We start from the raw sequence: 27,886 nt of genomic DNA, 5'->3' as shown, positions 1-27,886 counted from the left end.
TAAGTTGTCTAGCATGGGTTTGAATCCTGACACAGCTATAATAGTCTAGTAGGAAGACTAGGTCCCCCTGCACCCCCCGGAGATATACTTCTAATCAGTGTTTCTAGATTGGAAAAAATGTGTAGAAAATGACTAGCTATGGCCCCAAGCTGAAAAAATGTCCCACATACCATTTTTATGCAAATTACTGCTGCCATTATCAAAAAAACGATTTTTGACATATCTCAGCCAATATTGCAGATAATTGAAAAATGAAGGTGTCTAGACCCATGTTTTGAAGGGCATAGATCATGATAGAACTATTCATAACATGATTACATGTGTCTATGGTATACTAGTATGCTAATTAGTGCTTTATTTACAAAATAATCACAGTTTTACGAAATAATAGACTCATATTAAGGTCCGTATACACAGACGTTAACACAAAGTTTTATTTTTCTAAATATTACAACTGTCAAAATAGTCCTAGCACTCAATGTGACCACTCTTCTCTTGCTTGTTTTAGATAAACATCATTAGCATTAGTGATTCTACACTGAGTCAGTCATCATCATTTTCATCGAAATCGTCAGAGTCAAACTCTTCTTCTCCTTCCTCTTCCTCCTCCTCTTCGTGCTCTCCTGTGTTCAGAAGATCCACCAGTGAGGTTGGTAGGATGGGACCACTGGACCACATTGGTTTCAACAGTCCTTCATCAGTCCTTATCCATCCTTGCTCCTCATAAGGTTTTGGCTTTTCGATGATAGGTTGATCGGCTCTTTTGTACAATGCTACGCGGTGGTTCACACGCTGGATGTGCGGCTTCAGGGCAGACTGGCATGGAGGAAGGCGAGCCAGATCAACCTTGGACTTGGATGTGAGGGTCTTGTCCTCTCCCACCATTTTTCGTAGCAGCTTGGCACGGACAATGTCCACTGATGACTCGCGACTCTGGCCGTACATCACACAGGTGAATTTTTCTAACTGCCTCTCAACCTCAAGGTTGGCATCCCAGTTGTCACCCAGTTCACCGAATGCCCTGTGAAACCTGGGATTCTTCTCCAGCTTTTTCAAGGGCCCGACTTTTCCCTTCCCTTTGAAGGCACTGGTGCAGTCTTCTCCGCTGAACACATAGTACCCCAGGAGAGTGGCACAGTAGTCCTCTCCCAGGGATTCTGCCAGCTCAGAGACGTTGACAAGTTGGCGATGCTTCATGATGCGATCATGATGTTCTCCTCCTCAGTGAATCTCTCCATCAACAGCCTCTCCATTGCCTCACACACTGTTTTGAGGCAAAAGAGGGACTTTGCGTAGGCCTTTCCACTGAGAACACCTTTGAGAGATCCACTTGTTACTAGTTGTGCCTCAAAGAGAATCTCTGCATATCCAGAACCACGCATCTTGTGTCCAGTGAGCATCCCGATGTAGTTCATGGATGTGTGGAAGGGTCCAATCGTTACTACATGACTAGCAAATTCATTTGGCCAGCGCCAGATGATGGGAAGGGCTTTCATGCAGACACCCAGATCAAATGTATTCAGGACCCATCTCTGACCCACCTCAGCAGTTGCTGCCTCGGAACGCTTCAGTAGCTCACGAACAACTGCGTTGTCTGTGATCGGTTGGTGGATAGGCGTGCAGTAGTCGACTGTTGATTTGCTGGGTGGGGGAGAACCAGTTGCAGAGGTGAAACCCCCTAGCCCAGGCACAGGCTGCAGGCCACAGCTTCCGATGTATCTGATGAAGAGCCAGATGTAGTACTCTTGCATCGTAGTGGCATAGACTGTGTCATTCTCTGCTGGCGGTGTGAATGATGAGCCTTCAGGGAACTTCGGGCCAACGCGAGTAAAGTGCAAGGGTGGGAGAGTTTTTGGTGTGTCGACCTTCAGGCTACGCTGTTGTGACCTATTGATGGTAGGTAGCATTCGGTCCTTGCTGCTCTCGAACCCGGGCTTGACCTCCTGCACCATGATTCCTCCAGCACTGTTTACAATGTTGCTGCCGTGCACACTGGTAGTGGTTTTATTCAAGTTGTCCCACTCACAGTGGAATACAAGGTTGCCCTCTCCTGTCACAATTTGTGGTGTACGATAAGTTGAGACTTCATCCAGGACCTTGGCGAGAGCAGTTTCCAACTCCAAGGCGAAATCGTAGCTCTCAGAGTGTCCAAGCCTGTGTAGTATTGTGGTGAGCTGTTTGCTTCGGAACAGGTGCCTTACAGTCACACAGAGGAGAATGTGCTTTGGTAACTTCCATTTTCCATCTGACACTGCACGGCACAGATCTTGTCCAATGGAGAAGACCAGACGCTTCACCTTTTCTGTCTCGATGCCCTCCTTGCCAGTCATTAGCACGCTGAGAAAGCGGACAAGGTCTGGAGGTAGGATGTCTTCAGGATTGAGCTCCATGTCTTCAGCTGTTGGTGGCCATGGTTGGTCTTTACACTCTCTGAAAGCCTGTAGAATACCCTGGCGAAGTTGGAGGGCAACATTTTGGTTCTTGTTTGTGCTTCCGAGTGTGAATGCTCGTGCGAGAGCATTGGAAACTGTTATGTTTGAGCTGTGCACAAGCCAGAAAGAAATGACATCACATTTGTCATGATCAACCTTCGTGAAGTGGATATGCTCCTTGATTGGGTCATTCTGTAGGCGTTTCAGTAGTTTCTCTGACCGATAATTTGAGTTCTCATATCCATTCAGTTTCAGTTCCTCGACATAGAGCAAGCGCAAGGAAGAAAGCTGTAGAACTTTATTCTGCTGGATGACCTGGGTTTGAATGTGTTCCAGTACTGAGTTGAATGCCTTTTCATGGGCGGCTGACATGCAAGCCTGCTCCTTTGGTGCTTCGGCTCTGTGAATCGCACGCTCATAGTTGTAGAATGCTGTGCGGAAAGCTTTAAAACATGACGGATGGTGTTTGGCCTCACATGCAAAGAGGTCTTTGTTTTTCACCTTTCGATGGAGTCGATAGAGACCCATTTTCTCAGCCCGTGTTTCGATTTGCTCCCATGCATTTTCTTTGTTTTTAAAGGATGGGAAGGTTGTAGGCCTCTCAGTATTGCGATGAGCATCTTTGGTCTCAACTTTCTCACAAAATATACACTCTGGCGGGAAGATGGGTTCAGCAGAACCTCCTGGTTTACGAGGAGAGTGATGCCATGATGAGGTTGATGGCCCTGGTTCTGTATCATCTCCCAGACGATGAAAGTGGCGGACAAAGTGCTTATAACACTTGCTGTGATATCCTACTCTTTCTAGGTCATCAGGAAGAGTTGCCGGGATCTGATCACATACTGATTGCATACGACATGGGGAGTCATGCGGTTGGTTGAGACGTCTATCCCGGATCTTTTGAAGCAGTTGCAGTTTTTCTGAAGCAGATCCTTTAATTTTACGGAGGGGCGTGAAATCCCCATGATCAGACATGGATGGTACATGAAGGATGCATGTAGGAGGAGAGCTTTGGGCTGCAGGTTCTACACTCCGTTTTCTTTTGGGCATGCTTGCTGTCGATGTCTACCATCACTGTTAAATGACAAATAAGAAATCACGAATGATGTTAAAAGTGCCTGTGAAAGGAGGCTCTGAGTTTTCAGTGAGGTAACAGAGGTTCTGAGTCATGTTCTACACTAGGGTACTTTTTAGCTGACTAAACCATGTTTAGTGGCATCAAAAGTGCTAATAGCTAAAACATCTAAATTCTTCCACACTAACGTTAGCTATCTAGGCCAATGAAACATTGTGCTAAGTTACTGTAGCTAGCTCAGCTGTCGTGCCTCTTTCTGGTTCAATTCATATACAGAAGTCAACAGATATGTCTCATGTTTGGCATTAACAAAAGTTTAAGTTACACCGACATTAGGAACATACTGTACATAGATGAGGCTAGCTTTAACGTTAGCTAACATGGTGCTAGCTGGCTCAGCTGTTATTCTGCCTGTTTATGATTTCATGCAGAAACTGAAGTCAAGAGTGTGAGTAACATTATAGTTAGCATCTTACCTGGCTAGATTGGAGGATGAATACCAAGAACAACACACAGATGGAATGGAAGACTGAACTTTCAACTGAGGTATTCAATAACATCAACGTTACCAATTGATACGAGCGCGCGACATTACCAATTGATACGAGCGCGCGAGCGCGCATGTTACATGGATGGAAATGTAAAATGGCAGCTATAGCAGCACTAATTTGGATCTCTAGTCTGTCATTTCTGCACTGTGATTGGATAACATAAAAAAATATGTTTGGGAGTTAACAGCAGGAGTTGGTAGATTTTACGTGGGCTGGGTGAGAAACCTTTAAATAAGCAAGTGAAAATCTCTCGCAATACAAAGTCAATGGTGGGAAGAAAAGTTGAGTGGTACCAATGTTACTGCCAATGTCCCGCCCCTATGCAAGACTCAGGAGCATCTTGTTGACATTTAACCTTGAAAATACCTGGGTTTAGACCCCTTATGTACCATGTTAAGTTATCTGCAGTATTAACGTATCCTTATCATTTGTAAAACTGATTATTTTGTAATTACAGCATTAATATGCATACTAGTATACCATAGACACATGTAATCATGTTATGAATAGTTCTATCATGATCTATGCCCTTCAAAACATGGGTCTAGACACCTTCATTTTTCAATTATCTGCAATATTGGCTGAGATATGTCAAAAATCGTTTTTTTGATAATGGCAGCAGTAATTTGCATAAAAATGGTATGTGGGACATTTTTTCAGCTTGGGGCCATAGCTAGTCATTTTCTACACATTTTTTCCAATCTAGAAACACTGATTAGAAGTATATCTCCGGGGGGTGCAGGGGGACCTAGTCTTCCTACTAGACTATAAGCTGTCATTCCGGTGATTCATCAATGTTTTTGCTGTTCCTCGGATGGATTTTAAATGGGTATCCTGTCTGTTAGCTTTCGTTGGTGGACGTTAAAGATCGCACGGTGCCCTCTGCGAAGCGTAGGTGAGCTATCGCCGGCACCCTGAAAAAATTTCAAATTCCTGTCCAAACCAGCAGAGGGCATTGCATCAGCGGCACAGCAGCGCCCTTGGCCAATGCCACAAGTGGTGGACAGCCATACCCTCGGCCAACGATGCGGGTGGTGGACAGCCACACCCTCAGCCAATGATGCGAGTGGTGAACAGCAGCGCCCTTGGCCAATGATGCGGGTGGTGCACAGTCGCGCCCTCAGCCAATAAGGGGAGTGGTGCATAGTCGCACCCTCAGCCAGCCTTATGCTGCATATGAACGAAGGTGGTGCCATCCATTGAAATAATGAGTGGTTAACATCCGACTGACCCTATGCCTTTGCCTACAAATAACTCCACCACTCTCCACTCTACCCCCACTTCCACATCAAGCAACCAACATCATCTTTAAAAGGTATATAAAATTTTGTTGCATTAATAATTTTTATTTTAAATAAACATTATTATTATTTATAATTGTATTAATTGTTACATTTATGTACAGTACTGTATATCCTTTCCTTATTCTCTCTATCTCTCTCCCGCACCCTCATACGCAACTGTCACCTTTTGCATTTTGTCTTATGGGGAATTGTTTTCGCACACCTGGTATGGGATTTTGCTTAACGCTACTGTTCAGGAACGCATCTACTGCGTTAAGCGAGGAATTACTGTAGATGATTATTGTTTTTTTCTTTTCCTCCAAAATCTCAAAAATTAATTTGGATTATGAGATGTTGACACTTTGTTACCATCTTGAGCCTGTCGTGCCCTGCACTTCTCAAGTGTCTTAACAACTCCATTGAGTTAACTATGCAAAGCTTTGACCTCTGATTGCATTGATTATTTTAGGTAAGTAACCTTCATTGCCCCTCCTCTCTCTCCCTCTCTACCTCTCTCTCCCTCTCTAGATGGAGTGTTGCTTGATTATACTACAAAATGTTTAATCACCTACTTCCTTTTCCCCTCCTGCATTATGAATTATTATTATCCATGTCTCTGCAGAGGCTGTTAACAACATTGTTAACTTCCTGGGCATGCAGCCGTGTGAGCGTTCGGAGAAAGTGCCAGAGAACAAGAATGCCCACACCTTACTACTAGCAGGTGAGCTTGATTATTTATTTATTTATTTATTTTCACTTCAGGAGCACCGATGTGAAACTACAAATGGTGGAAAAGCCTTGGTGATATTTTCTATTATGGATAATATCATTTTGACAGCTCTATGGTACACCAATAGAGTCCTTCTATTTCGATGGCAGGCAAATTGCTCCCAGCCAGTCATGCACCTTATTAGCCCCGTTGGACTTGGTCCGAAACGGGGGCTTATGGATTTGATCTCGTCCGTGTGTCCTCAACCATATCTCGGAGATGTATGGATCGATTTTGTTAATACTTGGCACAAAGACAATACGTGGCAATATACGCATGCACATCGTTTTGTTTCGTGATGCAATCAAAGATGGACGAATGGCGGCCATTTTAGTTGTAAAAAATCCCGATGTTGAACACGTCCTCAACCATTTCTCAGACATGCATGGTCCAATTTTGTTCAAACTTGGCACATGCAGAGTACATGATGGCATACACATGCACCTCACTTAATTTTGTGATCTGATCAAAGATGGCCGACTGCTAGACTGGCGCCATTTTAGTTGTAAAAAAACAACAACCTGATATTGACCACGTCCTCAACCATTTCTCGGATATGCATTTACCGATCTTGTTCAAATTTGGCACACAGATAATGAATGATGGGTTACGTATGCACAACATTTTTTTCAAGATCATATCCAAGATGGCTGACTGGCAGCCATTTTGTTACTTAAACGTGTCCCCATCCATTTCTCGGACATGCATGGACCAATTTTCTTCAACTTGGCACAAATACAATACATGAGTAATGAGTATACATATGCATAAGATTTTGGTTTGTCATCCGACCTAAGATGGCTGACTGGACTGACAGCCTTTAACTCCGCACAGCAAAATTACTAAAACCACAGCGGGGTCTATGACATTTTATGTCTTTTTCTTCTTGTTTTGTCTACATCAAATGTAATAATTTGTGTGTACATGTTCCATTGGAGAAGTTAACAGCTCAAAATAAATTAATGAACAAGTGTGTGTTTGTTGCCCTGCACACGTGAAGCAAAAAGCGGGGTTTAGCAATTGCTTCACTTCTGTCTGTCTGTTTGTTTGTCTGTCTGTCTACAAACGTTAATTTATGATCGAGGAACTACTTATTTAATTTAAACAGGAATCGGAACATGAATAGAAAGACAAGAGTCTGCCGTTTAATAGTACATCGTCTCTGAATTCTTCCTGATCTCACATGTGCAGAGAGGAGTGAGACAATATTTGTACTCTGTCTGCCTGCTTGGCAGTGAAACAAAATTGAAAATCATTCCAAATGGGAAACTTGCTTGTTTTTAAGCATGTCATAAAGGACATAAACAGCAGACATGAATAATGAATAACTAATGTAACGTGTTAGGTAGGTGGTGTAATCGACACTGCACCAAAAGAGGTAAATTTTGGAATTTTTTTGTTACACAGCTTTTACAGTCTCTTTTTATTTAAATTGAATTATATACTTGAACATTACAACACAAATCGCCTTTTTGTCACTTCCAAGAACTTCCATTTTTGCAGTACTTGGACATGTTAAATAGGGTGGTTTATAAGGGTGATGTACATAAGACTGCTTCAGTAGCGCTAAACATCTGAAAATTTTTGTTAACGATCTTTAAAATCATTATTTTATTAAAATTGAAGTACAGTAAACCCTTAAATTTCGGGCGGTTTAGGTACCTCGAAAATGGTGCAATATTAAAAATCACGACAGTTAAAAACAATTTCCGATTGGAATAAGAGGGTATTCGGTTCCCGGGCTTCCAGAAAATGTAGAGGAAGGTAGGCTGCAGCCAAAAATAAACACCACAATTTAACCAAGAAAAACGTCATGCAGATCACGATACTTGCAAAATTCACCCATACCCCCCAAAAATGTTGCCATGGATGCATCAAATTAAATTGTCCATTTCATTGATCAAGATCGACATTTTAGAAGTTTGACCTTGAATTAACCTTTGACCTTTTGACCTTAGAAATGGTTGCTTCCCCAATTCATGACTCAACATGCAAATGCTGTTGAACTTTCAAGTCAATCGGATGAAAAAAGACTATTTTTTAAATTTGACCTCAAAATCAATATGCTTCTCAGTTGTGACTACCCCTACAACTTGGTAAAGTCTCTATAATGATTGGTTTAGAATTGTAGGCGATTGACAGAGAAATAGACAGACAGAATAACACAAGATCAACCATTATACTTGAAAAATCTTAGATATTTCATGCCCAGGATTACACAAGTAATAAAAATCACACCCGTGTCCATAGGAAGTGGTTCAGTTGGGCATTTTTAATATGAAATAGGCAAAGCCTAGAAACGAACGAAACCTTTTAGAACTACCATTTTGAACTAATTAGACTTATTCTTTCGATTCACCCTTTAGAATCACACTTTAGAATCACACTTTGGAATCACCCTTTGGAATCACACTTTGGAATCACACTTTGGAATCACCCTTTGGAATCACCCTTTGGAATCACCCTTTGGAATCACACTTTAGAATCACACTTTAGAATCACACTTTAGAATCACACTTTAGAATCACACTTTAGAATCACACTTTAGAATGACCCTTTAGAATGACACTTTTAATTCCATGCGATATTTATGGGTTCCTGGGATATACCTAAACACTGCATTATGGTATTGTGTTCCATGAACTCTAGTTTTGTGTTGTTGTTTTTTTGTGCTTGTGTGTTTTTCAGACTTGTATAGGAGCTAAATGAAGTTGGTGCCTTTCATTTACACAAATATTTCTCTTCCTACCACTTTCCCTCTTTCACACGGACCATAGGTGTATACCGTGGTGGCATCGACGTGTTGGTACGTGCCCGACTGGCCTTGGGTGATGGTGTGACAATGCAGGTGACCGTTCGAAGTGGTGATGAAATTGTCAGTGATGTCATTATCTCCACTATGGGTTAGACCTGCAGTACAGAATCCTAAACTATCCTCGCTGGAAGTCAGCACGAGAAGGGTCAGGCCATTCTGCAGACTACAAGCCATCTTGCAGAGAGTGTTCACCTGTTTGATATGAAGGCACAAGGTTGTTTGTTCTTTTTAATCCTCTACCTGTCACCCCCAGATCTAACCTTTCAATTTGTGGGAGGCCTTTGTTGTTGTTTTTTTTTCTCCAACTGAAGAAGAATGTAAATGATTTCCTTTGCGAATCATTTCGAATAACTGTTTTTGTATGAAATATTTCTTCATAAATATCTACTTGTTTTTGAAGAGCATTAGGGATGTTTAAATAAACTTCATGTTGTTGTTCCCCCTTTTAATATTGATGTACAACTATCCAAACCGTCAATAATTTGCTCTCCCATCTTCAAAAGCTTTCTCATGTGTTTGGATATATATATATATATAACTTGTTTGATTGAATGTTTGGCACACCAAAATGAATTTATTACAGCCATGAGAAGAGGATAAGCACAATATGCCACATATATTCAGCTTTATTTCCTTCTCGGCGTAGAGGTTGTTTAATCAGGGAAAATAGATTATTTTAGGCTTTGGCTATCAAGGATTTATATTCCAGTTGAAAAGGCACGATAGTTGTGGTCAACCAAACAACACAAAAATTTAAAGGTTTCCTCCAATCTGTTCATTGAGCCCATGTCGTGTAACCGATGCTATGCTGACCTTTGAGCTGTGAGGACTCAAAAGGACTGCGGCTTTCAAAAATAATTATATCTGAATCACAGAAACCTCGAATGAAATCCCAGTGTGTTGTGATTTGTGTCCTAGTTTCGTTTTTGGTTCAGGTCGGTGGAATTACTTTGCATTCATCGCTATTTTGTCTCTTGCGGTGCCATTGCTCGTGGTCTTGCTGTCAGCTTTATCATCATCATGAGGAACATTGTCAAATTCAGTTGCTTCACAAAATCGACATAAAGATGTTTCTTCATCTTGATTGATGTATTGGGACAGGAGTGGCTGAGGTGTTTAGAAACGAGAGGAGTATTTTATTGGTTTGTTTTTCGATTGCAAACAATACTTGTATAGAGGATATAACAAAAGAGAAAGATTAAGGAACAGGAAGATTGAGATGGCTTAGAAATAAATTAGCAAATGTTTTAAGTTTCGGTCTTTATGTTCCTGTTTTTGCGGCTTCATCGGGACAACGATTACTGCAAGGCTATTGGCCAGGCTTGTGTATACTGTGTGACAACACATAAAATGGAGGGTACTTTGAGGAAATGCCTCATATTGTAACCCAACACATTATCGTTGACATCTCATTGGAGTGACCATTCGGTAGAAAGATCTAATTTTTATCTGTCCACCTGCAGATTCGCCTTCACTTTAGTCCACCCTTGTGCAGACTTCAAATATTTTCCTTTTATATGAAACATTTTGACAGAGCTTGCAAGAAGACCTTTTTTCCGGTTTTACTTCTCGCACGAACCACGGGCTGTAAATACAGTGTAGCAAACCCTTGCTTTCAAAAATTAAAATGAATTGCTTGCAATATACATTCCTTACAATGTGTTGTCATTTTATTTAATTCCATTCTGACACTTTTAAGAATAACTCATAAGGTTACATTTAAACTTGAAACGGTTGAATAGTAAAATGGATCCGGCATGTTTTGGAGCTGTGTTGCACGTTGTCAGAAATTGTCAATTTATTGAAATGCTTTGCAAATGATCGCCAGATCTGTTGACATATTCTCCAACACCCAATCAACACCTTCATTGTTGCCATTTGTATGTTTATATCTGAGATGGCATCCAAAGTTAAGTTCAGTTCTTCTACATTTGGTTTGTTGTCGTTGTTGCTCTTCAAGTAGCAACACAAAGATATCGGGAGCTGTCCAATCTGCTAAGCACTCAGATTGGACCATGACGTGATTATATTTGACAAGTCGTTCACAAAATTTTTCTTCAAGAACGCCATAATTTAAAAAAGTCTGTGGGCCAGGGATGTGCTGCCATTCTGTAGAACTAGGTGGTGCACAGTGGAATTTGTGATATTGTAGTTTTAAAAGGAAGACGTGCTGAAACATTTTTTTCTTCTTCTTTACAATATCGAAGCTCATGGAAGAGTGCGGTGATGCAGACAAAAGTTGGTTCCAGAAAGCAAGCTATTGAATTAATAGACAGGAAAAGAGGAAGGGAGGAAACAGTAACTTGCAACTAACAGGGTTGGGTTATATCGGGTTAAAGGGTGGTAAAAATATTGTGCATGTTGATTGGTTTTGATTATGTTCACCGACTCTGGTCAGTCTTGCCATCATCAGGCAATATTGTCTGTTGACGTAGTTTGTAGAAATGACACCAAAAAGATGGTCCAATGTGCATTCTTAAGGCCACTGTGCACCCCGATCAGTGAGGGGCACGAAGATGACCCGCATTATGCGTTTCACACTGATCGATCCGTCTGCCATCTTGTCGTGTTGCTCCAGCATTTGGTCCCCACCGGCAGGTCCGACTGGGAGCACCAGCCTTCCACCAGGCTTCAGCTGATCCAGGAGCTGGGGTGTGAAAATCAATATTGGGCAGACTGGGTGGGCCATCATGACATCATCGTTATGGCGAACCTCCTTGTTGTAACAAACTTACTGGTTTTGGGACAGTAGGAGCTGCAGCTCCAACGTGGATGGCATCGTAAGGAGCAGTCTTTGGGTATCCCAGCCTCCCATCTCCTGCTGCAAACATTTTCCTTATCGTTAATGGAAACATTGGATCACTTTTGTGCACTGCGAGATGGAAGGTGGAGTTGCACGTAATTTGCGGACACATTCAGGTTACACAGTTATATCGTAGATCAAGTGTGTTTTCCAACTCAAGTATTGGTGCTAGCCAGTATCTTTAATAAGAGGACACTTGCGTATTACTTCCGACACCAAAGGTGGACAGAAGCTATGTTTTCACCCCTGTCAGGCTATGAGCAGGATATCTCAAAAAGTTATGCACAGATTTGGATGAAACTTGGTGGACGCGGTGGGTGTGTGATGAGGAATAATTGATTAGATGTTGGTGAAGATCCAGATCCAGGTACTAGAATTTATAAAGTGATTATTCAGCATTGAGAAATGGGGCCAAAACGATATACAGTGCCTTCAGAAAGTATTCACACCCCTTGACTTTTTCACATTATGTTGTGTTACAGCCTGAATTAAAAATGGATTAAAATGAGATATTTTTTTGTCCCTGATCTACACATAATACCCCAACACCAACAGACACATTCTTGACACAATGACCCCATAATGTCAAAGTGGAATTTATTTTTTTTAGAAATCTTTACAAAAAAATTAAAAATGAAATACAGAATTATCCAACTTACATAAGTATTCAACCCCCGAGTCAATACTTCGTAGAAGCGACTTTCGCAGCGATTACAGCTTCGAGTCTTCTTGGGTATGACACAACAAGCTTTCCACACCTGGATTTGGGGAGTTCCTCCCATTCTTCCTTGCAGATTTGCTCAAGCTCTGTCAAGTTTGATGGGGAGCGTCAGTGAACACTCAAGGGCTCAGTGGCTCAAGGGCCACTTGAGGACTTTCACATTCTCGTTCTGAAGCCATTCCAGTGTTGCTTTGGCTGTATGCTTGGGTCATTGTCCTGTTGGAATGTAAATCCTTGCCGCACTCTAAGATTTTTTGCACTCTTAAACAGGTTCTCCTCAAGGATTTGGCTCCATTCATTGGTCCCTCTATCCATACAAGTCTCCCAGTCCCTGCCTCTGAAATGCATCCCCATAGATGATGCTGCCACCACCATGCTTCACGCACGGTAGGTTTGGTGTTAGATGGGTGATGAGCTGTGCTCAGTTTCTGCCAGACGTAGCGCTTTGCATTCAGGCCAAAGAGTTCGATTTTCATCTCATCAGACCACAGCATAATTTGCCTCCTGCTCTCAGTCTTTCATGTGCCTTTTTGAAAACTCCATGTGTGCTGTCATGTACCTTTTACACAGGAGTTACTTCCGGCTGGCCACTCTCCTATAAAGCCTCGATTTTTGAAGTGCTGCAGAGACTGTTTTCCTTCCGGCAGGTTCTCCCATCTCAGCCAAGGAAATGTGTAGTTTTGTCAGAATGGTTGTTGGGTTCATGGCCACCTTCCTGATCAAGGTGCTTCTTGCCCGGTTGCTATATTTTCATATTCTTTCTATTTCCTTATGATGGAGCTCACTGTGCTCTATTCTCTATTGGGAACTTTCAACACTAGAAATTGTTTTATACCCTTACCTATCTATGCCTTCTCACAATTCTATCTCGGAGTTCTATGGACAGTTCCTTGGAGTTCATGCTGGAGTTTCTGCTCTAACATGCACTGTCAACTATGAGACCTTATGTAGAAAGGTGTGTTTCTTTCTAAATCATGTCCAATCAATTGAATTGGCCACAGGTGGACTCCAATCAAGTTGTAGAGATATCCCAAAGATGATCAAAGGAAATTGGACGCACCTGGGCTCAATTTGGAATGTCAGAGCTAAGGGGTTGAATACTTATTGACATGACATTTCAGCTTTTCATTTTTAATTACCTTTTAAAAAATTCTGAAAAATAATTCCACTTTGACATTATGGGATATTATGTGTGGATCAGTAACAACAAAATCTCATTTTAATCAATTTTTAATTCAGGCTTTAACAAAACAAAATGTGAAAAAGTCAAGGGATGTGAATACTTTCTGAAAGCACTATGTTCATCTGCTCCACTGCCCACTCCTTGTTTTTTTTCCCCTTTGTCTTCTTTGTGTTCCATGAGCCTTGATCTTGTAATGCTTTTGTCCCCTACCCCTCCAACAAGGTCGGGTATGGGGAACATTAAAATGAGCTCTGACCGATCATCTGTCCATGTACCTTTGTGTACACCATATTTCAAAAACCGTTGAAAATTTAGCTTTCATATTGCAGATTTCTATCCCTCATGACATCATGTCAAACTGATTAGATCACGGTGGTGATTGCTTGAATTATGTTGCTATGGCAAGCATCCCCTCCAAATCTTCCCGATCCCCCCTCCCCTCCAAAACTTCCCCATCACCCCTCCCCTCCAAAACTTCCCCATCACCCCTCCCCTCCAAATCTTCCCCATCACCCATCCCTTTCAAATCTTCCCCCTTGCCCCTCCCCTCCAAATCCTTCCCATCACCCATCCCTTTCAAATCTACCCCCTTGCCCCTTCCCTCCTAAACTCCCCCCACACCCCTTTCCTCCAAGAATCCCCCTCGCCCCTCTCCTCCTGGACTCCCCCCTCACCCCTCCCCTCCAAATCTCTCCCATCTCCCATCCCTTTCAAATCCCCGCCCCCTCGCCCCTCCCCTTCAAATCTCCCCACCCTCATTTCTTCTGCATTTCCCCCCTCTCACCCCTCCTCCTCAAAGCGTCCTCCCCGCTTCTTCCCCCTTCCAACTCTTACCTCCATCTCCCCCAACCTCCTGCTTCGCTCTTCCCCCTCCTCAAATAACACCTTATTGTGCCTCACCCAATCACCATCAACCCTATTGTCCACCCCATCCTTCCCTTTCTCAGAGCTATTCTGAAATATCTGACACACCTTCAACAGCTCTGCCTACCTCTTCCTCCTCTTCCATATCTTACCCTACCCCTCCTCCCTCCTGTTCTGTATCCGATGCTCCCCCTTCTCCTTCATTAGCGGTATGGACCTCAAAGATTCGGGGCCTTCGTTCAAACTTAACTGATCTCTCCATACAGGTTGCTTCTGACAAACCAGACGTGATCTGCTTAACAGAAACTTTCCTCCTTCATGATGTCTCTGATTCCTTAGTATCTCTCCCGGGTTACTCCCTCCTCCGGTATGATAGACCTGAGCCTCGTCCTGGAGGTGGGGTTGCTATCTTTATCAAAAACTCTCTTTCTCACTCACCCTGCACTGCCCTCTCTCCACCTCACCCCCAGGAATACCTCTGGCTACGGCTTCCCCTTCCCTCCCACCTCTTGTTCATATGTGTGCTGTACCGTCCACCAAACAGTGATGATTCCATCTACATCTCGCTGTCTGATAATATGGACCAACTTCTATCTACTCATCCTAACTCTCTCTTCCTCATATGTGGTGGTTTCAATTGTCACCATGCCAGTTGGCTAGGTGTGGGTACCTCTCTCACCAGCCATGGCTCCTCAGCAAAGGACTTCTGCGACTCACTGGGACTGACACAATCTGTCAATTTCCCGACCCGGATCTCAGTCAATGGAGCATCTTCTCTTCTGGACTTGGTTATGACTAACTTCCCTGAAAATGTCTGCTGCTCTTCTTCTGCTCCAATCGGCTCATCTGATCATGTGCTTGTTAAAGTGGACATCTCTCTGTCCATTCTCAGGGAGCCTCCTCAGCGTCGAGTCTGGAATTTCACTCAGGCCAACTGGCATGGTCTAAAAGCAGCCATCAATCATCTGGACTGGTCTCCCATCTCCACCACCTCTGACATCAACTTATCCTGGGAATTCTTCCAAAGTAAATTGCTCTCTCTCATGCACAGATTTATCCCATCTCGTCTTCAGTTGTCATACCCTTCCTCCCATCCATGGTACACGGAATCTTGTGGTGAGGCTGTTGCCCAGAAACAACTTGCCTTCGTCTCCTGGAAAGCAAATCCAACGGAAGGAAATCTCATTTCCTTTCACAAAGCCCGAAACAAGTGTGTCCACCCTCAGGAGAGCCAGGAAACAATATCTCTCCGTTCTCAAGACCGAACTCTCTTATCTGTCTCCCTCTTCCAAATCTTGGTGGTGTCTGGTCAAATCTGTTTCTGGTGTTTGTTCCCCCTCCATCCCCTCTCTTACCTCAAATGGCTATACAGCTGACTCCGCACGTGAAAAGGCTGAATGCCTCAACTCTGTGTTTGCCTCTAAATCTTGTGTCCCAAACCCATCCCTCTCTGTACCCACCGTACCCAGTCGTACCCAGCTGCTCCTGGACTCTGTGTCCTTTCCTCCTGACAAGGTGGAAAGGTTTCTGTCAACCCTCGACTGATTTTGCAACTGGATCTGACGGCATCAGCCCACGGGTCCTAAAATCATGTTCTTCCGCTCTTTCACTCCCTCTCTCTGTTCTCTTCACCTGCTCTTTTGCTCAAGGTCAACTGCCATCTGCTTGGAAATTAGCCAACATCACTGCTTTACACAAAAAAGGTGCAAAAACAGATCCAAGCAACGACAGACCAATCAGCCTTCTCCCACTTATCAGCAAAGTCATGGAATCCATCATTGCTTCGGATATGAAATCTTTCCTCTTCTCCAATGGCTTGATCTCTGATCATCAATTTGGTTTCAGACCAGGTCACTCTACTCTGGACATGCTGCTTCTGCTGTCTCAACAATGGATGGAGGTCCTCAATGCCAAACAGGAAATTAGAGCTGTCTCCATCGACATATCATGTGCCTTCGATATGGTCTGGCACCCCGCTCTGCTCACCAAACTCTCCTCCTTTGGTATCCATGGAAATCTCCACGCATGGCTGGCGGACTTCCTCTCTAGTCGTAGTCAACGTGTGGCCCTGAATAGGGTTCTCTCATCTCCTCTTCCTGTTCAGGCTGGAGTTCCCCAAGGCAGTGTTCTGGGCCCTGTGCTTTTTCTGGTGTTCATCAATGATCTCTCCGACTCTCTTGAAAATCCTCTCTATCTCTTTGCTGATGACTCCACTCTCTGCCGCTCCATTCTTCATCCCTCAGATCGGCAGTCTGCAGCCTCACTCTCTGCAGACCTGGACAAAATCACTGACTGGGCAAACAAGTGGAACATGTCTTTCAATCCTGACAAATCTCACTCTTACGATGTCTCCGAAAAGACTGACTGGACAACCCTCCCATCCACTTTCTGAATAATCCTCTCCAAGAAGTTCTGCCACTCAAGCTTTTGGGTCTCACTATCTGCCATGATCTTTCCTGGGAAAACCACATTTCAAATCTGGCCTCCAAAGCCAGTCGCTGACTGGGCATCCTCCGTCGTGCGAAGTCCTTCCTTGGCACACCTGAGCTCCTCACCACATATAAGGCTTTCATCTGCAGCTCAATGGAATACTGCTCTCCCCTCTGGGCTGGTGCTCCTGCCTCACACCTAGCTCGTCTTCATGCTGTTGAAACCAAAGCGTTCAGAATCATTGGAATCTCCCGTGATGAAGCTACCTCCGAGGGCCTTTCACTTCCTCACCGCAGGCAGGTTGGTGGTCTTTCTGTCTTCTACCGACTCCTCTCCGGCCTTGCTCCTCCAGCTCTCTCTGGGCTCTGTCCGCCAAATATTCCTGAAGGTCACACAAGATCTGCCTGCAACCCTCTTATGGTTAAACTGCCAAAATCGACTCTCTGCTCACCCTCAGACTTTCATTCCTCTTTTCTCCTGCCTCTGGAACAAACTCCCCCACTCCCTTCAATCCCACTCCCCCCTCCAGGTCTTTAAAACAGCTGTTCACCACCATCTCTTATTTTCCCCCATCCAAAACCTTGATCTTTTCTACCCCTGCTAATTTCACCCCAAATCCTCTTTTTTGAAATACCAACTTCTTTCCTGGAAGTCCTTGGTGTCCTTGTGTTTGTACTTCTCCCACCCCCCCTTCCCACGCCGCCTTCCCCCAATCCCTCTCCCTCCCACACATTCCCGATGTCCCTCACAAATGTTGTGTTTATGTGCTTCCCCTTCTCTCCCCATCTTGTCTACCGCTCCCCTTTTTATATACTTTGGTTGTTTGTCTGTTTGATTTGTTTGTGTGATAAATGTTAGCTCTTTCACGAGGTTCGATTTTGTATACAAAAAAAAAAACTTACTAATTGGCCTGTGTGTGATATTTGTGAGGCTTTTCTTGCCTTGTTTTCTGTTAAATAGGGTGTGTGTGTGTGAGCGCCACCCAAAAGGAAGGGGATCTAGAGTACCAGCTGCTTGTTAAAAATTAAAAATGCCACCCAACGTACCGACAAAAATGTCAACATACCGACAAAAATGTCACAACATACCGACAAAAATATCGCTCGATATACCGACAACAATGTCTCAACATATGGACAAAATGTCACTCCACATACCAACAAAAATGTCAACATATGGACAAAAATGTCACCACATACCGACAAAAATGTCACTCGACATACCGACAAATTGGAGGTGTTCCCCATGAAGCAAGGTCAGATCATCATATTTCACGTTGCAGATAGCATCTTCAACAAGCTGGAAAATATGGTCTATGCCAACCACCATTCCCTGTTTCCCCACCTGCAAAGTACAGTAAATAGTGTAGTTTTATACAACTACGGAAGCCTCTTAATATCTAGCCCAGGTGCAAGTTTATGCATCGTTCTTCATTTAAGCATTTTCAAATGAATTCGGCTTTATTTATGTGGGGGGAAGGGGGTTCGGGAGGGGGGGGAGGGGAGTGTGAGCGGAAACCATGTTGACCGTTTTCGTCGATTTGTTTGATAGACTAGAGGGCTCGTTGGTCTGTTGTGTCAAATTTTCTTTGGTTTTCACCAAGTTGTAGCAAACCTGCCTACCGGACTTGGGGGTTTTTGGGTCCTCGGAGTCATTTAGGTTTTTTTGGACTTTTGGGACTTCGGAGTCTTTTGGGTCCTCTGTGTATTTTGGGTTGTCGGGGACTTTTAGTTCTTCTGTGTCTTTTGGGTTTTCGCGGTCTTTTTGGTCCTCGGTAACTTTTGGGCCATTGAGGACTTTTGGGTCATCTGTGTCTTTTGTGTCCTTAGGGACTCTTGGGTCTTTAGGGGTCTTTGGGGTCTTAAGGATCGTAAAGGGTATTCAAAGGTTAAAAGGTACATTTCCATAGTACGGTATTTATTAATAGACGTACGTAATTAGAAGATACAAAAAGTATGACACACACACACACACACCTCATCCATTTATAGTTGATAGAAGACTGGATCAGCCAATCGTTGCTGTGGATTGCAGTGCATATACCCAGAGGTACCACAATCGTACATCATTAAATTATACTTGAATACCACAAAAGCCTCCATGACAATGTGTGGCTTGAAGATGACATTTCCTTTTTTACTTTATTTGCTAAGTATCAGCTATAAGGCAATGTCGTGGAACATGTCAACCTGCACGTTGACATTTCCCCCACTCCAGTGAAGGACCGTTAATGAAGGCACTCACCATGCGTGCGAAGCAAGCAGACAGGTATCCACTTCCACAACCCACGTCCAGAGCAGAGGCACCTTCTTGAAGGTGTTCCTTCAGCAATTCCAAGGTGTGGGCATGCTGAGACATGACAAGTTTAACCACCACCTCCCAACCCCCACTCTTTTAATCAGTAACATGTTAGAAATTTTGTCCTAACTTTTCATCCAAGTTGTCCAAGGCTGTACCGATATTTGCTTAACGCGCATTTACTATACTAGCAACGGTACCAGCCCTACGAGCGGGGCTTCAATTGGGAGGCCCAAATGAAAAGGCAAAATATCAGAAATTGAAGGCTTTTTTATTTTAAACGATTTATATAAACATCCGTTAAATCATATCACACGCAAATCATCAAAATCTAAACAGTATTTGTAGCATTTCAATAAAAGCCACATCACTGTTCACATCGGTAAATCTTATTCCATAGTGTTTGGAAAAACTGGAAAATTGGAAAAAAAACTTCCTAATTGAAAAAACAATATCGCCTATTTTACTCCAGTGGGTTCCAGGATGACCCACCCAAAATTTCGTTGCGATCGGTTCAGCCGTTTTTGCGGTACCTGGGAACAGACGGACATTTGGTGAATTATAGTAAGATACTCTCGGCCTCGGGCATTTCCCTTCTCATGCCAGGAGCACCTCCAGTGGGCCATGCTACTGCGGCACATTCATGGAAAGTCACTTTATAACTTTCGTCATTTTCAAAATAAATTTTATTGAGTGTGTGACAAGGACGAATTGATTCAATTTTGGTGGCGATACGGATTTGGATACGCTAATTTTTTAAGTGATTCTTCATAATATTGAGAGATAGGGACAAAAACGATATACGAGTATATAGCAGGATATCTCAAAAACTTGTGGACGGATTCAGACAAAACTTGGTGAACAAGGTGGGTGTGTGACAAGGAAGAATTGATTCAATTTTGGTGAAGATCTGAATCCGGATCCACATAAAAAATTATAGTATTTATCCTGCGCTCATGAAGCGAAAAGCAGGGTTAAGTGATCGGGCGCGTACGTACGCGTCTGCATTTTAAAAATTTCTCAGCATCTTTTGGTCCAATTGACACGACATTTTCACCATAGTATGCGTCGACTCATGGAGGATTTTTAGTGATAATTATGATGTCATAGGTCACGTGGTATGGGCGCCATCTTTGGACCTCGATATCTCCAAAACCACTCCATGGAAAAAAATTGAAACCCCATTGTAAAGAACTCCGGATGGGGAATAAGTGTTGTTAATAATGACGTCATTGGTGCCTTCGTTGTGACGTTATAATTGTAAATGTACAACGCTTAGTCTGATCAGTTTGAAATTTATTGAGCATGATCTATGCAACAATTATGTTGGAGAATGTAAATTTATGATGACATCGCTTACGTGGTCTGGCAGCCATATTGGATCAAAGAAAGAAAAGCTTAAAAACATAAAAGGTGGCTCGCACCAAGTCGACTGTGTGGGGTAAGTAGTCAATGAATACCATCTAGTTTTAAAGTTATTCTTAACCATTGAGAGATGGGGCCAAAAGCGATATAGAGTATACAGTGTGTAGCTACAAAAAGTCTAGACCCCCTTTTCAAATTTTTCACCTTTTGTTGCCTTGTAGCCTGGAATTAATATGCATTAAACCAGACTTTTCCCACCTTTATTTACACATCATAACCCACAACTTCCAAGTGAAAAACAAATTCTGCAAATTTCGAAAAATTAATTAAAAATACAAAACTAGAGTATCGTGGTTGTATAAGTGATAAGTGTCCACCCCCCCCCCCCCAACCCCCCTTTATAATAGCAACTGTAAATTAGCTCCGGTTATTCCAATCACCTTCAAAATCACAAACCAAGACAATTGGCCTCCACCTGTATTAAATTGTAGTGATTCTGATTATTTCAGAATAAAATCAGCAGTTCCTGTCGGTTTCCTCTGCTGGGTAGTGCATTTCACAGAAAAGACTCAACCATGAGCACCAAGGAGCTTTCAAAAGATCTCTGGGATAAAGTTGTGGGAAGGGGATGGTGATGGTTGTGGAAGTGGATCCCAATACCCATCAGGGGATGGGTATAAAAATATTTCAAAGGCCTTGAATATCCCTTGGAGCACAGTCAAGACAATCATTAAGAAATGGAAGCATAGGGTACCACCAAGACCCTGCCTAGATCAGGCCGTCCCTCCAAGCTGGATGACCAAGCAAGGAGAGGACAGATCAGAGGCCACCAAGAGGCCAATGGCAACTTTGAAAGAGCTACAGACCTTTATGGCAAAGACTGGTCACTGTGTGCATGTGACAACAATATCCCAAGCACTCCACAAGTCTGGTCTGTATGGTAACATGGCAAGAAGGAAGTCATCACTCAAAAAAGCCCACCTTAAGTCCCATTTGAGGTGTGCAAAAAACCATGACAGAGATTCTGAAGCCACGTGGCAAATAGTTTTGTCGTCTGACGAAAATGAGAGGGAACGTTTTGGCCTAAATACAAAATGTTACGTTTCGCACAAACCCACCAAAGCACATCACACAAAGAACACCATCCCTACTGTGAAGCATGGTGATGGCAGTATCATGTTATGGGGATGTTTCTCAGCAGCAGTGATTGGGGCACTTGTCAGGATAGAAGGGAATATGGATGGAGCAAAATACAGAAAAATCCTAGAGGAAAACCTGCTGCCCTCTGCAAGAAAGCTGAAATTGGGACGGACGTTCACCTTTCACCATAACAACGACCCGAAGCACACAGCAAGGGAACATGCGAAGCACACAGCCAATGTAGTGGAATAGGCACATTGGAGTGGCTAAGGAACAAAAAGATAAATGTCCTTGAGTGGCCCACTCAGAGCCCCGACTAAATCCAATCTAAAATCTGTGGCATCATTTGAAGATTGCTGTCCATCAAACCTCCCCACACAACTTGACTGAGCTTGAACAGTTTTATACAGAAGAATGGGCAAATATTGCCAAATCAAGGTGTGCAAAGTTGGTAGAGACCAATCCCAACAGGCTCCCAGCTGTAATTGCTGTCAAAGGTGCTTCCACCAAGTATTAACTCAGGGGGGTGGATACCCATCCAACCAAAATATTATAGTTTTGCATTTTTAATTAATTTTCTGGCATTTGTCGAATTTGTTTTTCACTTGGAAGCTGTGAGTTACAATGTGTAAATAAAGGTGAAAAAGTCTGATTTACTGCAATTTCATTCCAGACGATAAGGCAACAAAAGGTGAAATTTTTTGAAAGGGGGTGTAGACTTTCTATAGGCGCACGATGTATATGTACGAAGGGCAGTCAATAAGTAACCTTAAAATATTTTTCACAACTTGTTTATTGCATGTACGTGTGTAACAACTGTGTTATTTTTCAACATAATCTCCATTGTGTCCAATGCATTTTTTTCAGCGCTTTTCTAAGGCCTGGATTCCTCTGGGAAAATATATATATATTTTGGCTGTTTGTGTAGCCATTGGTGCACCACCTCTTGGACCTCTTCGTCGGATCGGAAAGTGGTTCCACCAAGCGCCTCTTTAAGTGGCCCAAATATGTGGTAATCCGAAGGGTCGAGGTCTGGCGAGTAGGGTGGATGAGGAAGACACTCAAAATGCAGGTCCTCGATTGTTGCATTTGTAGCGTGGGCAGTATGGGGCCGAGCATTGTCATGCTGCAGCAAAACACCGGTAGTGAGTCGTCCACGACGTTTTGATCTGATTGCTGGTTTCAGATGATTTTTAAGGAGGTCTCAGTATGATGCACTGGTGACTGTGGTCCCTCTGGGCATGTAATGCTCTACAAGTGGGCCTCAGATATCCCAGAAGAGGGTCACCATCACTTTTCCAGCGGACGGCTGTGTGCGGAATTTTTTGGGTTTCGGTGAAGTTGAATGGCGCCACTCTTTGCTTGCCCTCTTCGTTTCTGGCTGAAAGTAGTGGACCCAGCATTCATCCCCAGTCACTATTCTCTGTAAGAAAGCGTCGCCTTCTGTTTCATAACGTCGCAGAAGTTCTTCACATGCATCCACTCGCCGTTCTTTCATTTCGGGTGTGAGTTGTCTAGGCTCCCACCTTGCAGACAATTTGCGGAACCCCAACACGTTGTGAATGATATGGTGTGCTGAACTATGGCTAATGTTCAATTCGGAGACCACTTCATCCAGTGTAATGCGACGGTTTTCCCTGAGCATGCGCTCAACTCCTGCAACCATTTCTGGTGTGTCAGCTGTGTGAGGCCGGCCCGAGCAAGCAGCGTCTGCCTCACTGGACACTCCACTTTTAAACTTCCTGTCCCAGTCGTACACCTGCTGCAGCGATAAACATGCGTCACCATATTGCATCTTCATTCTGCGATGGATTTCACTGGGATTCACACCCTCACTTCCCAAGAAACGGATGACAGAATGTTTCTCCTCCCTGGTGCATGCTTCTAAGGGAGCCGCCATCTTGGAACTGCTCTACTGACGTCATACGCTCAATGTTGCCAGATCTAAAACAGGCAAACCATGACTTACCCATAGATGTAACAAATGTCGTCTCCAACTACACACATTACATTCTCGAATTTATATTGCCATTTTAAAGTTACTTATTGACTCGCCCTTGTGTGCATATATAATCTCTGGTTCAATCAAACCAACATGTTGCACATACATGCAGTATTATATTAAATTATTACAACATTATTACTCTTGTGTTTTTATTCTGTTTGTATGATTGTGTGAAATCCACATAACTTACCATGTGTGGGGCACTGATAGTTGAAAAGTATCCTGTAAAGTATTAAATCATGTCCACATTTTAAAAAGTCAGATTAAATCAGAAAGCAAATGCAGTATAAATCTTCATCTATCTTACCTATAGGTTGCGGAAGGTCCTCGTACACGTTGTATTTTGTGTAGTGTCCACGGTCCGTTGCCAGCATAACTTGGTACACTCTGTTTGATTGTATCAAACCTTGTTCTAAGGATGTTACATGCATGTCAAGGAGAAAATATATAAATTAGTGCGTTTTAATAGCCAGCGTGAACTTTCACATTTATATCTTGTTTGCAATCTTGTAAAGAGGAGTCTTACCACGCAGATTCTGTACAAGCCTGGCATGTTCCCATGAAGAATGCGCCATGACCGGGCTGGCAGTGCTTAAAAATAATCACCCCAAAATAAATGAGCAGCTTCGTCGAGGAGTGGATAAAGCTTGCCTTCAATTCCATTATGGATAAAGCTTGCCTTCAATTCCATTATGGATAAAGCTTGCCTTCAATTCCATTATGGATAAAGCTTGCCTTCAATTCCATTATGGATAAAGCTTGCCTTCAATTCCATTATGGATAAAGCTTACCTTCATTATGGATAAAGCTTGCCTTCAATTCCATTATGGATAAAGCTTGCCTTCAATTCCATTATGGATAAAGCTTACCTTCAATTCCATTATGGATAAAGCTTGCCTTCAATTCCATTATGGATAAAGCTTGCCTTCAATTCCATTATGGATAAAGCTTACCTTCAATTCCATTATGGATAAAGCTTGCCTTCAATTCCATTATGGATAAAGCTTGCCTTCAATTCCATTATGGATAAAGCTTACCTTCAATTCCATTATGGATAAAGCTTACCTTCAATTCCATTATGGATAAAGCTTGCCTTCATTACCATTGTGGATAAAGCTTGCCTTAAATACCATTGTGGATAAAGCTTGCCTTCAATTCCATTATGGATAAAGCTTGCCTTCAATTCCATTATAGATAAAGCTTACCTTCAATTCCATTATGGATAAAGCTTACCTTCAATTCCATTATGGATAAAGCTTACCTTCAGTTCCATTATGGATAAAGCTTGCCTTCAATTCCATTATGGATAAAGCTTGCCTTCATTTCCATTATGGATAAAGCTTGCCTTCAATTCCATTATGGATAAAGCTTGCCTTCAATTCCATTATGGATAAAGCTTACGTTCAATTCCATTATGGATAAAGCTTGCCTTCATTTCCATTATGGATAAAGCTTACGTTCAATTCTATTATGGATAAAGCTTGCCTTCAATTCCATTATGGATAAAGCTTGCCTTCAATTCCATTATGGATAAAGCTTACCTTCAATTACATTATGGATAAAGCTTGCCTACATTTCCATTATGGATAAAGCTTGCCTTCAATTCCATTGTGGATAAAGCTTACCTTCAATTCCATTATGGATAAAGCTTGCCTTCAATTCCATTATGGATAAAGCTTGCCTTCAATTCCATTGTGGATAAAGCTTGCCTTCAATTCCATTATGGATAAAGCTTGCCTTCAATTCCATTATGGATAAAGCTTGCCTTCAATTCCATTGTGGATAAAGCTTGCCTTCATTTCCATTATGGATAAAGCTTGCCTTCAATTCCATTGTGGATAAAGCTTGCCTTCAATTCCATTATGGATAAAGCTTGCCTTCAATTCCATTATGGATAAAGCTTGCCTTCAATTCCATTATGGATAAAGCTTGCCTTCATTTCCATTATGGATAAAGCTTGCCTTCAATTCCATTATGGATAAAGCTTGCCTTCAATTCCATTATGGATAAAGCTTGCCTTCAATTCCATTATGGATAAAGCTTACCTTCAATTCCATTATGGATAAAGCTTACCTTCAATTCCATTATGGATAAAGCTTGCCTTCAATTCCATTGTGGATAAAGCTTGCCTTCAATTCCATTATGGATAAAGCTTACCTTCAATTCCATTATGGATAAAGCTTACCTTCAATTCCATTATGGATAAAGCTTACCTTCAATTCCATTATGGATAAAGCTTACCTTCAATTCCATTATGGATAAAGCTTACCTTCAATTCCATTATGGATAACGGCTTGCCTTCAATTCCATTATGGATAACGGCTTGCCTTCAATTCCATTATGGATAAAGCTTGCCTTCAATTCCATTATGGATAAAGCTTGCCTTCAATTCCATTATGGATAAAGCTTACCTTCAATTCCATTATGGATAAAGCTTACCTTCAATTCCATTATGGATAAAGCTTACCTTCAATTCCATTATGGATAAAGCTTACCTTCAATTCCATTATGGATAAAGCTTACCTTCAATTCCATTATGGATAAAGCTTGCCTTCAATTCCATTGTGGATAAAGCTTACCTTCAATTCCATTGTGGATAAAGCTTGCCTTCAATTCCATTATGGATAAAGCTTGCCTTCAATTCCATTATGGATAAAGCTTACCTTCATTTCCATTATGGATAAAGCTTGCCTTCAATTCCATTGTGGATAAAGCTTGCCTTCAATTCCATTATGGATAAAGCTTGCCTTCAATTCCATTATGGATAAAGCTTACCTTCAATTCCATTATGGATAAAGCTTGCCTTCAATTCCATTATGGATAAAGCTTACCTTCAATTCCATTATGGATAAAGCTTGCCTTCAATTCCATTGTGGATAAAGCTTGCCTTCAATTCCATTATGGATAAAGATTGCCTTCAATTCCATTGTGGATAAAGCTTGCCTTCAATTCCATTATGGATAAAGCTTACCTTCAATTCCATTATGGATAAAGCTTACCTTCAATTCCATTATGGATAAAGCTTACCTTCAATTCCATTATGGATAAAGCTTGCCTTCAATTCCATTATGGATAAAGCTTGCCTTCAATTCCATTATGGATAAAGCTTGCCTTCAATTCCATTATGGATAAAGCTTGCCTTCAATTCCATTATGGATAAAGCTTACCTTCAATTCCATTATGGATAAAGCTTGCCTTCATTTCCATTATGGGTAAAGCTTGCCTTCAATTCCATTATGGATAAAGCTTACCTTCAATTCCATTATGGATAAAGCTTGCCTTCAATTCCATTATGGATAAAGCTTGCCTTCAATTCCATTATGGATAAAGCTTGCCTTCAATTCCATTGTGGATAAAGCTTACCTTCAATTCCATTATGGATAAAGCTTACCTTCAAATCCATTATGGATAAAGCTTGCCTTCAATTCCATTGTGGATAAAGCTTACCTTCAATTCCATTAGGGAAGAGTTTTGCCCAGATGGCTCACAGTGTGAGACCTACCTAAGGAGACTCGGGCGATGGGGGGGGGGGGGGGGGGGAGGGGGGGAAGAGTTCTGGCTGGATGGCTCACAGACCTACCGAAGGAGACTCAGGCAGGGGGGAGGGAAGAGTTTTGCCCAGATGGCTCACAGTGTAAGACCTACCCAAGGAGACTCGGGCAGAGTGGGGGGGGGGGGGGGGGGAGGGGGAGGGTGGGGAAGAGTTCTGCCTAGATGGCTCACACTGTGAGACCTACCCAAGGAGACTCGGGGGATGGTGGGGGGCAGAGCTCTGCCTAGATGGCTCACAATGTGAGACCTACCCAAGGAGACTCGTGCAGAGTGGGGGGGGGGGGGGGGGGGGGTGGGGGGGGAGAGTTCTGCCTGTATGGCTCACACTGTGAGACCTACCTCAGGAGACTCAGGGGATGGTGGGGTGGGAAGAGTTCTGCCTAGATGACTCACAGTGTGAGACCTACCTGAGGAGACTCGGGCAGGGGGGGGGGGGGGGTGAGAGTTGTGCCCAGATGGTTCACAGTGTGAGACCTGCCTGAGGAGACTCGGGCGGAGTGGTGGGGTGGGGGGGGGGGGGGGAAGAGTTCTGCCAAGATGGCTCACTGTGTGAGACCTACCGAAGGAGACTCAGGCGATGGGGGGGGGGGGGGGGGGAGG

General features: G+C 42.8%; 2 protein-coding genes across 5 annotated transcripts in view; one reads left to right on the top strand and one right to left on the bottom strand.

Annotated features, from left to right (window-relative positions):
* The window catches only part of LOC137413343 (coatomer subunit gamma-2-like), a 71,478-nt gene extending 60,902 nt beyond the window's left edge, over positions 1–10,576 (top strand). The window contains exons 23-24 of the mRNA XM_068098735.2: positions 5,964–6,062; positions 8,888–10,576. Of these exons, the coding sequence (XP_067954836.1) occupies positions 5,964–6,062; positions 8,888–9,018 (230 nt within the window). The 3' untranslated portion in view covers positions 9,019–10,576. The remainder of the gene's footprint in view (positions 1–5,963; positions 6,063–8,887) is intronic.
* LOC137413340 (protein-L-isoaspartate(D-aspartate) O-methyltransferase-like) overlaps positions 10,206–27,886 on the bottom strand; it is a 53,656-nt gene continuing 35,975 nt past the window's right edge. Inside the window, exons 1-7 of one of the 4 annotated variants that reach the window (XM_068098733.2) lie at positions 24,261–24,790; positions 24,042–24,146; positions 23,925–23,956; positions 19,171–19,275; positions 18,150–18,270; positions 11,661–11,746; positions 10,206–11,572 (exon numbers count right to left, since the gene is read on the bottom strand). In XM_068098733.2, coding sequence (XP_067954834.1) covers positions 11,402–11,572; positions 11,661–11,746; positions 18,150–18,270; positions 19,171–19,275; positions 23,925–23,956; positions 24,042–24,146; positions 24,261–24,309 — 669 coding nt within the window. In that variant the 5' untranslated portion in view covers positions 24,310–24,790 and the 3' untranslated portion in view covers positions 10,206–11,401. Of the gene's footprint in view, positions 11,573–11,660; positions 11,747–18,149; positions 18,271–19,170; positions 19,276–23,924; positions 23,957–24,041; positions 24,147–24,260; positions 24,791–27,886 lie in introns of those variants that run through there. The other 3 variants (XM_078767646.1, XM_078767650.1, XM_078767658.1) reach the window with 3 other exon arrangements.

This window comes from Myxine glutinosa, chromosome 1 (genome assembly GCF_964187855.1).
Source record: "Myxine glutinosa chromosome 1, kmMyxGlut1.1, whole genome shotgun sequence".
In the NCBI taxonomy this organism is placed as follows: domain Eukaryota; kingdom Metazoa; phylum Chordata; class Myxini; order Myxiniformes; family Myxinidae; genus Myxine; species Myxine glutinosa.
This window is presented reverse-complemented; position numbering and strand designations above follow the sequence as displayed.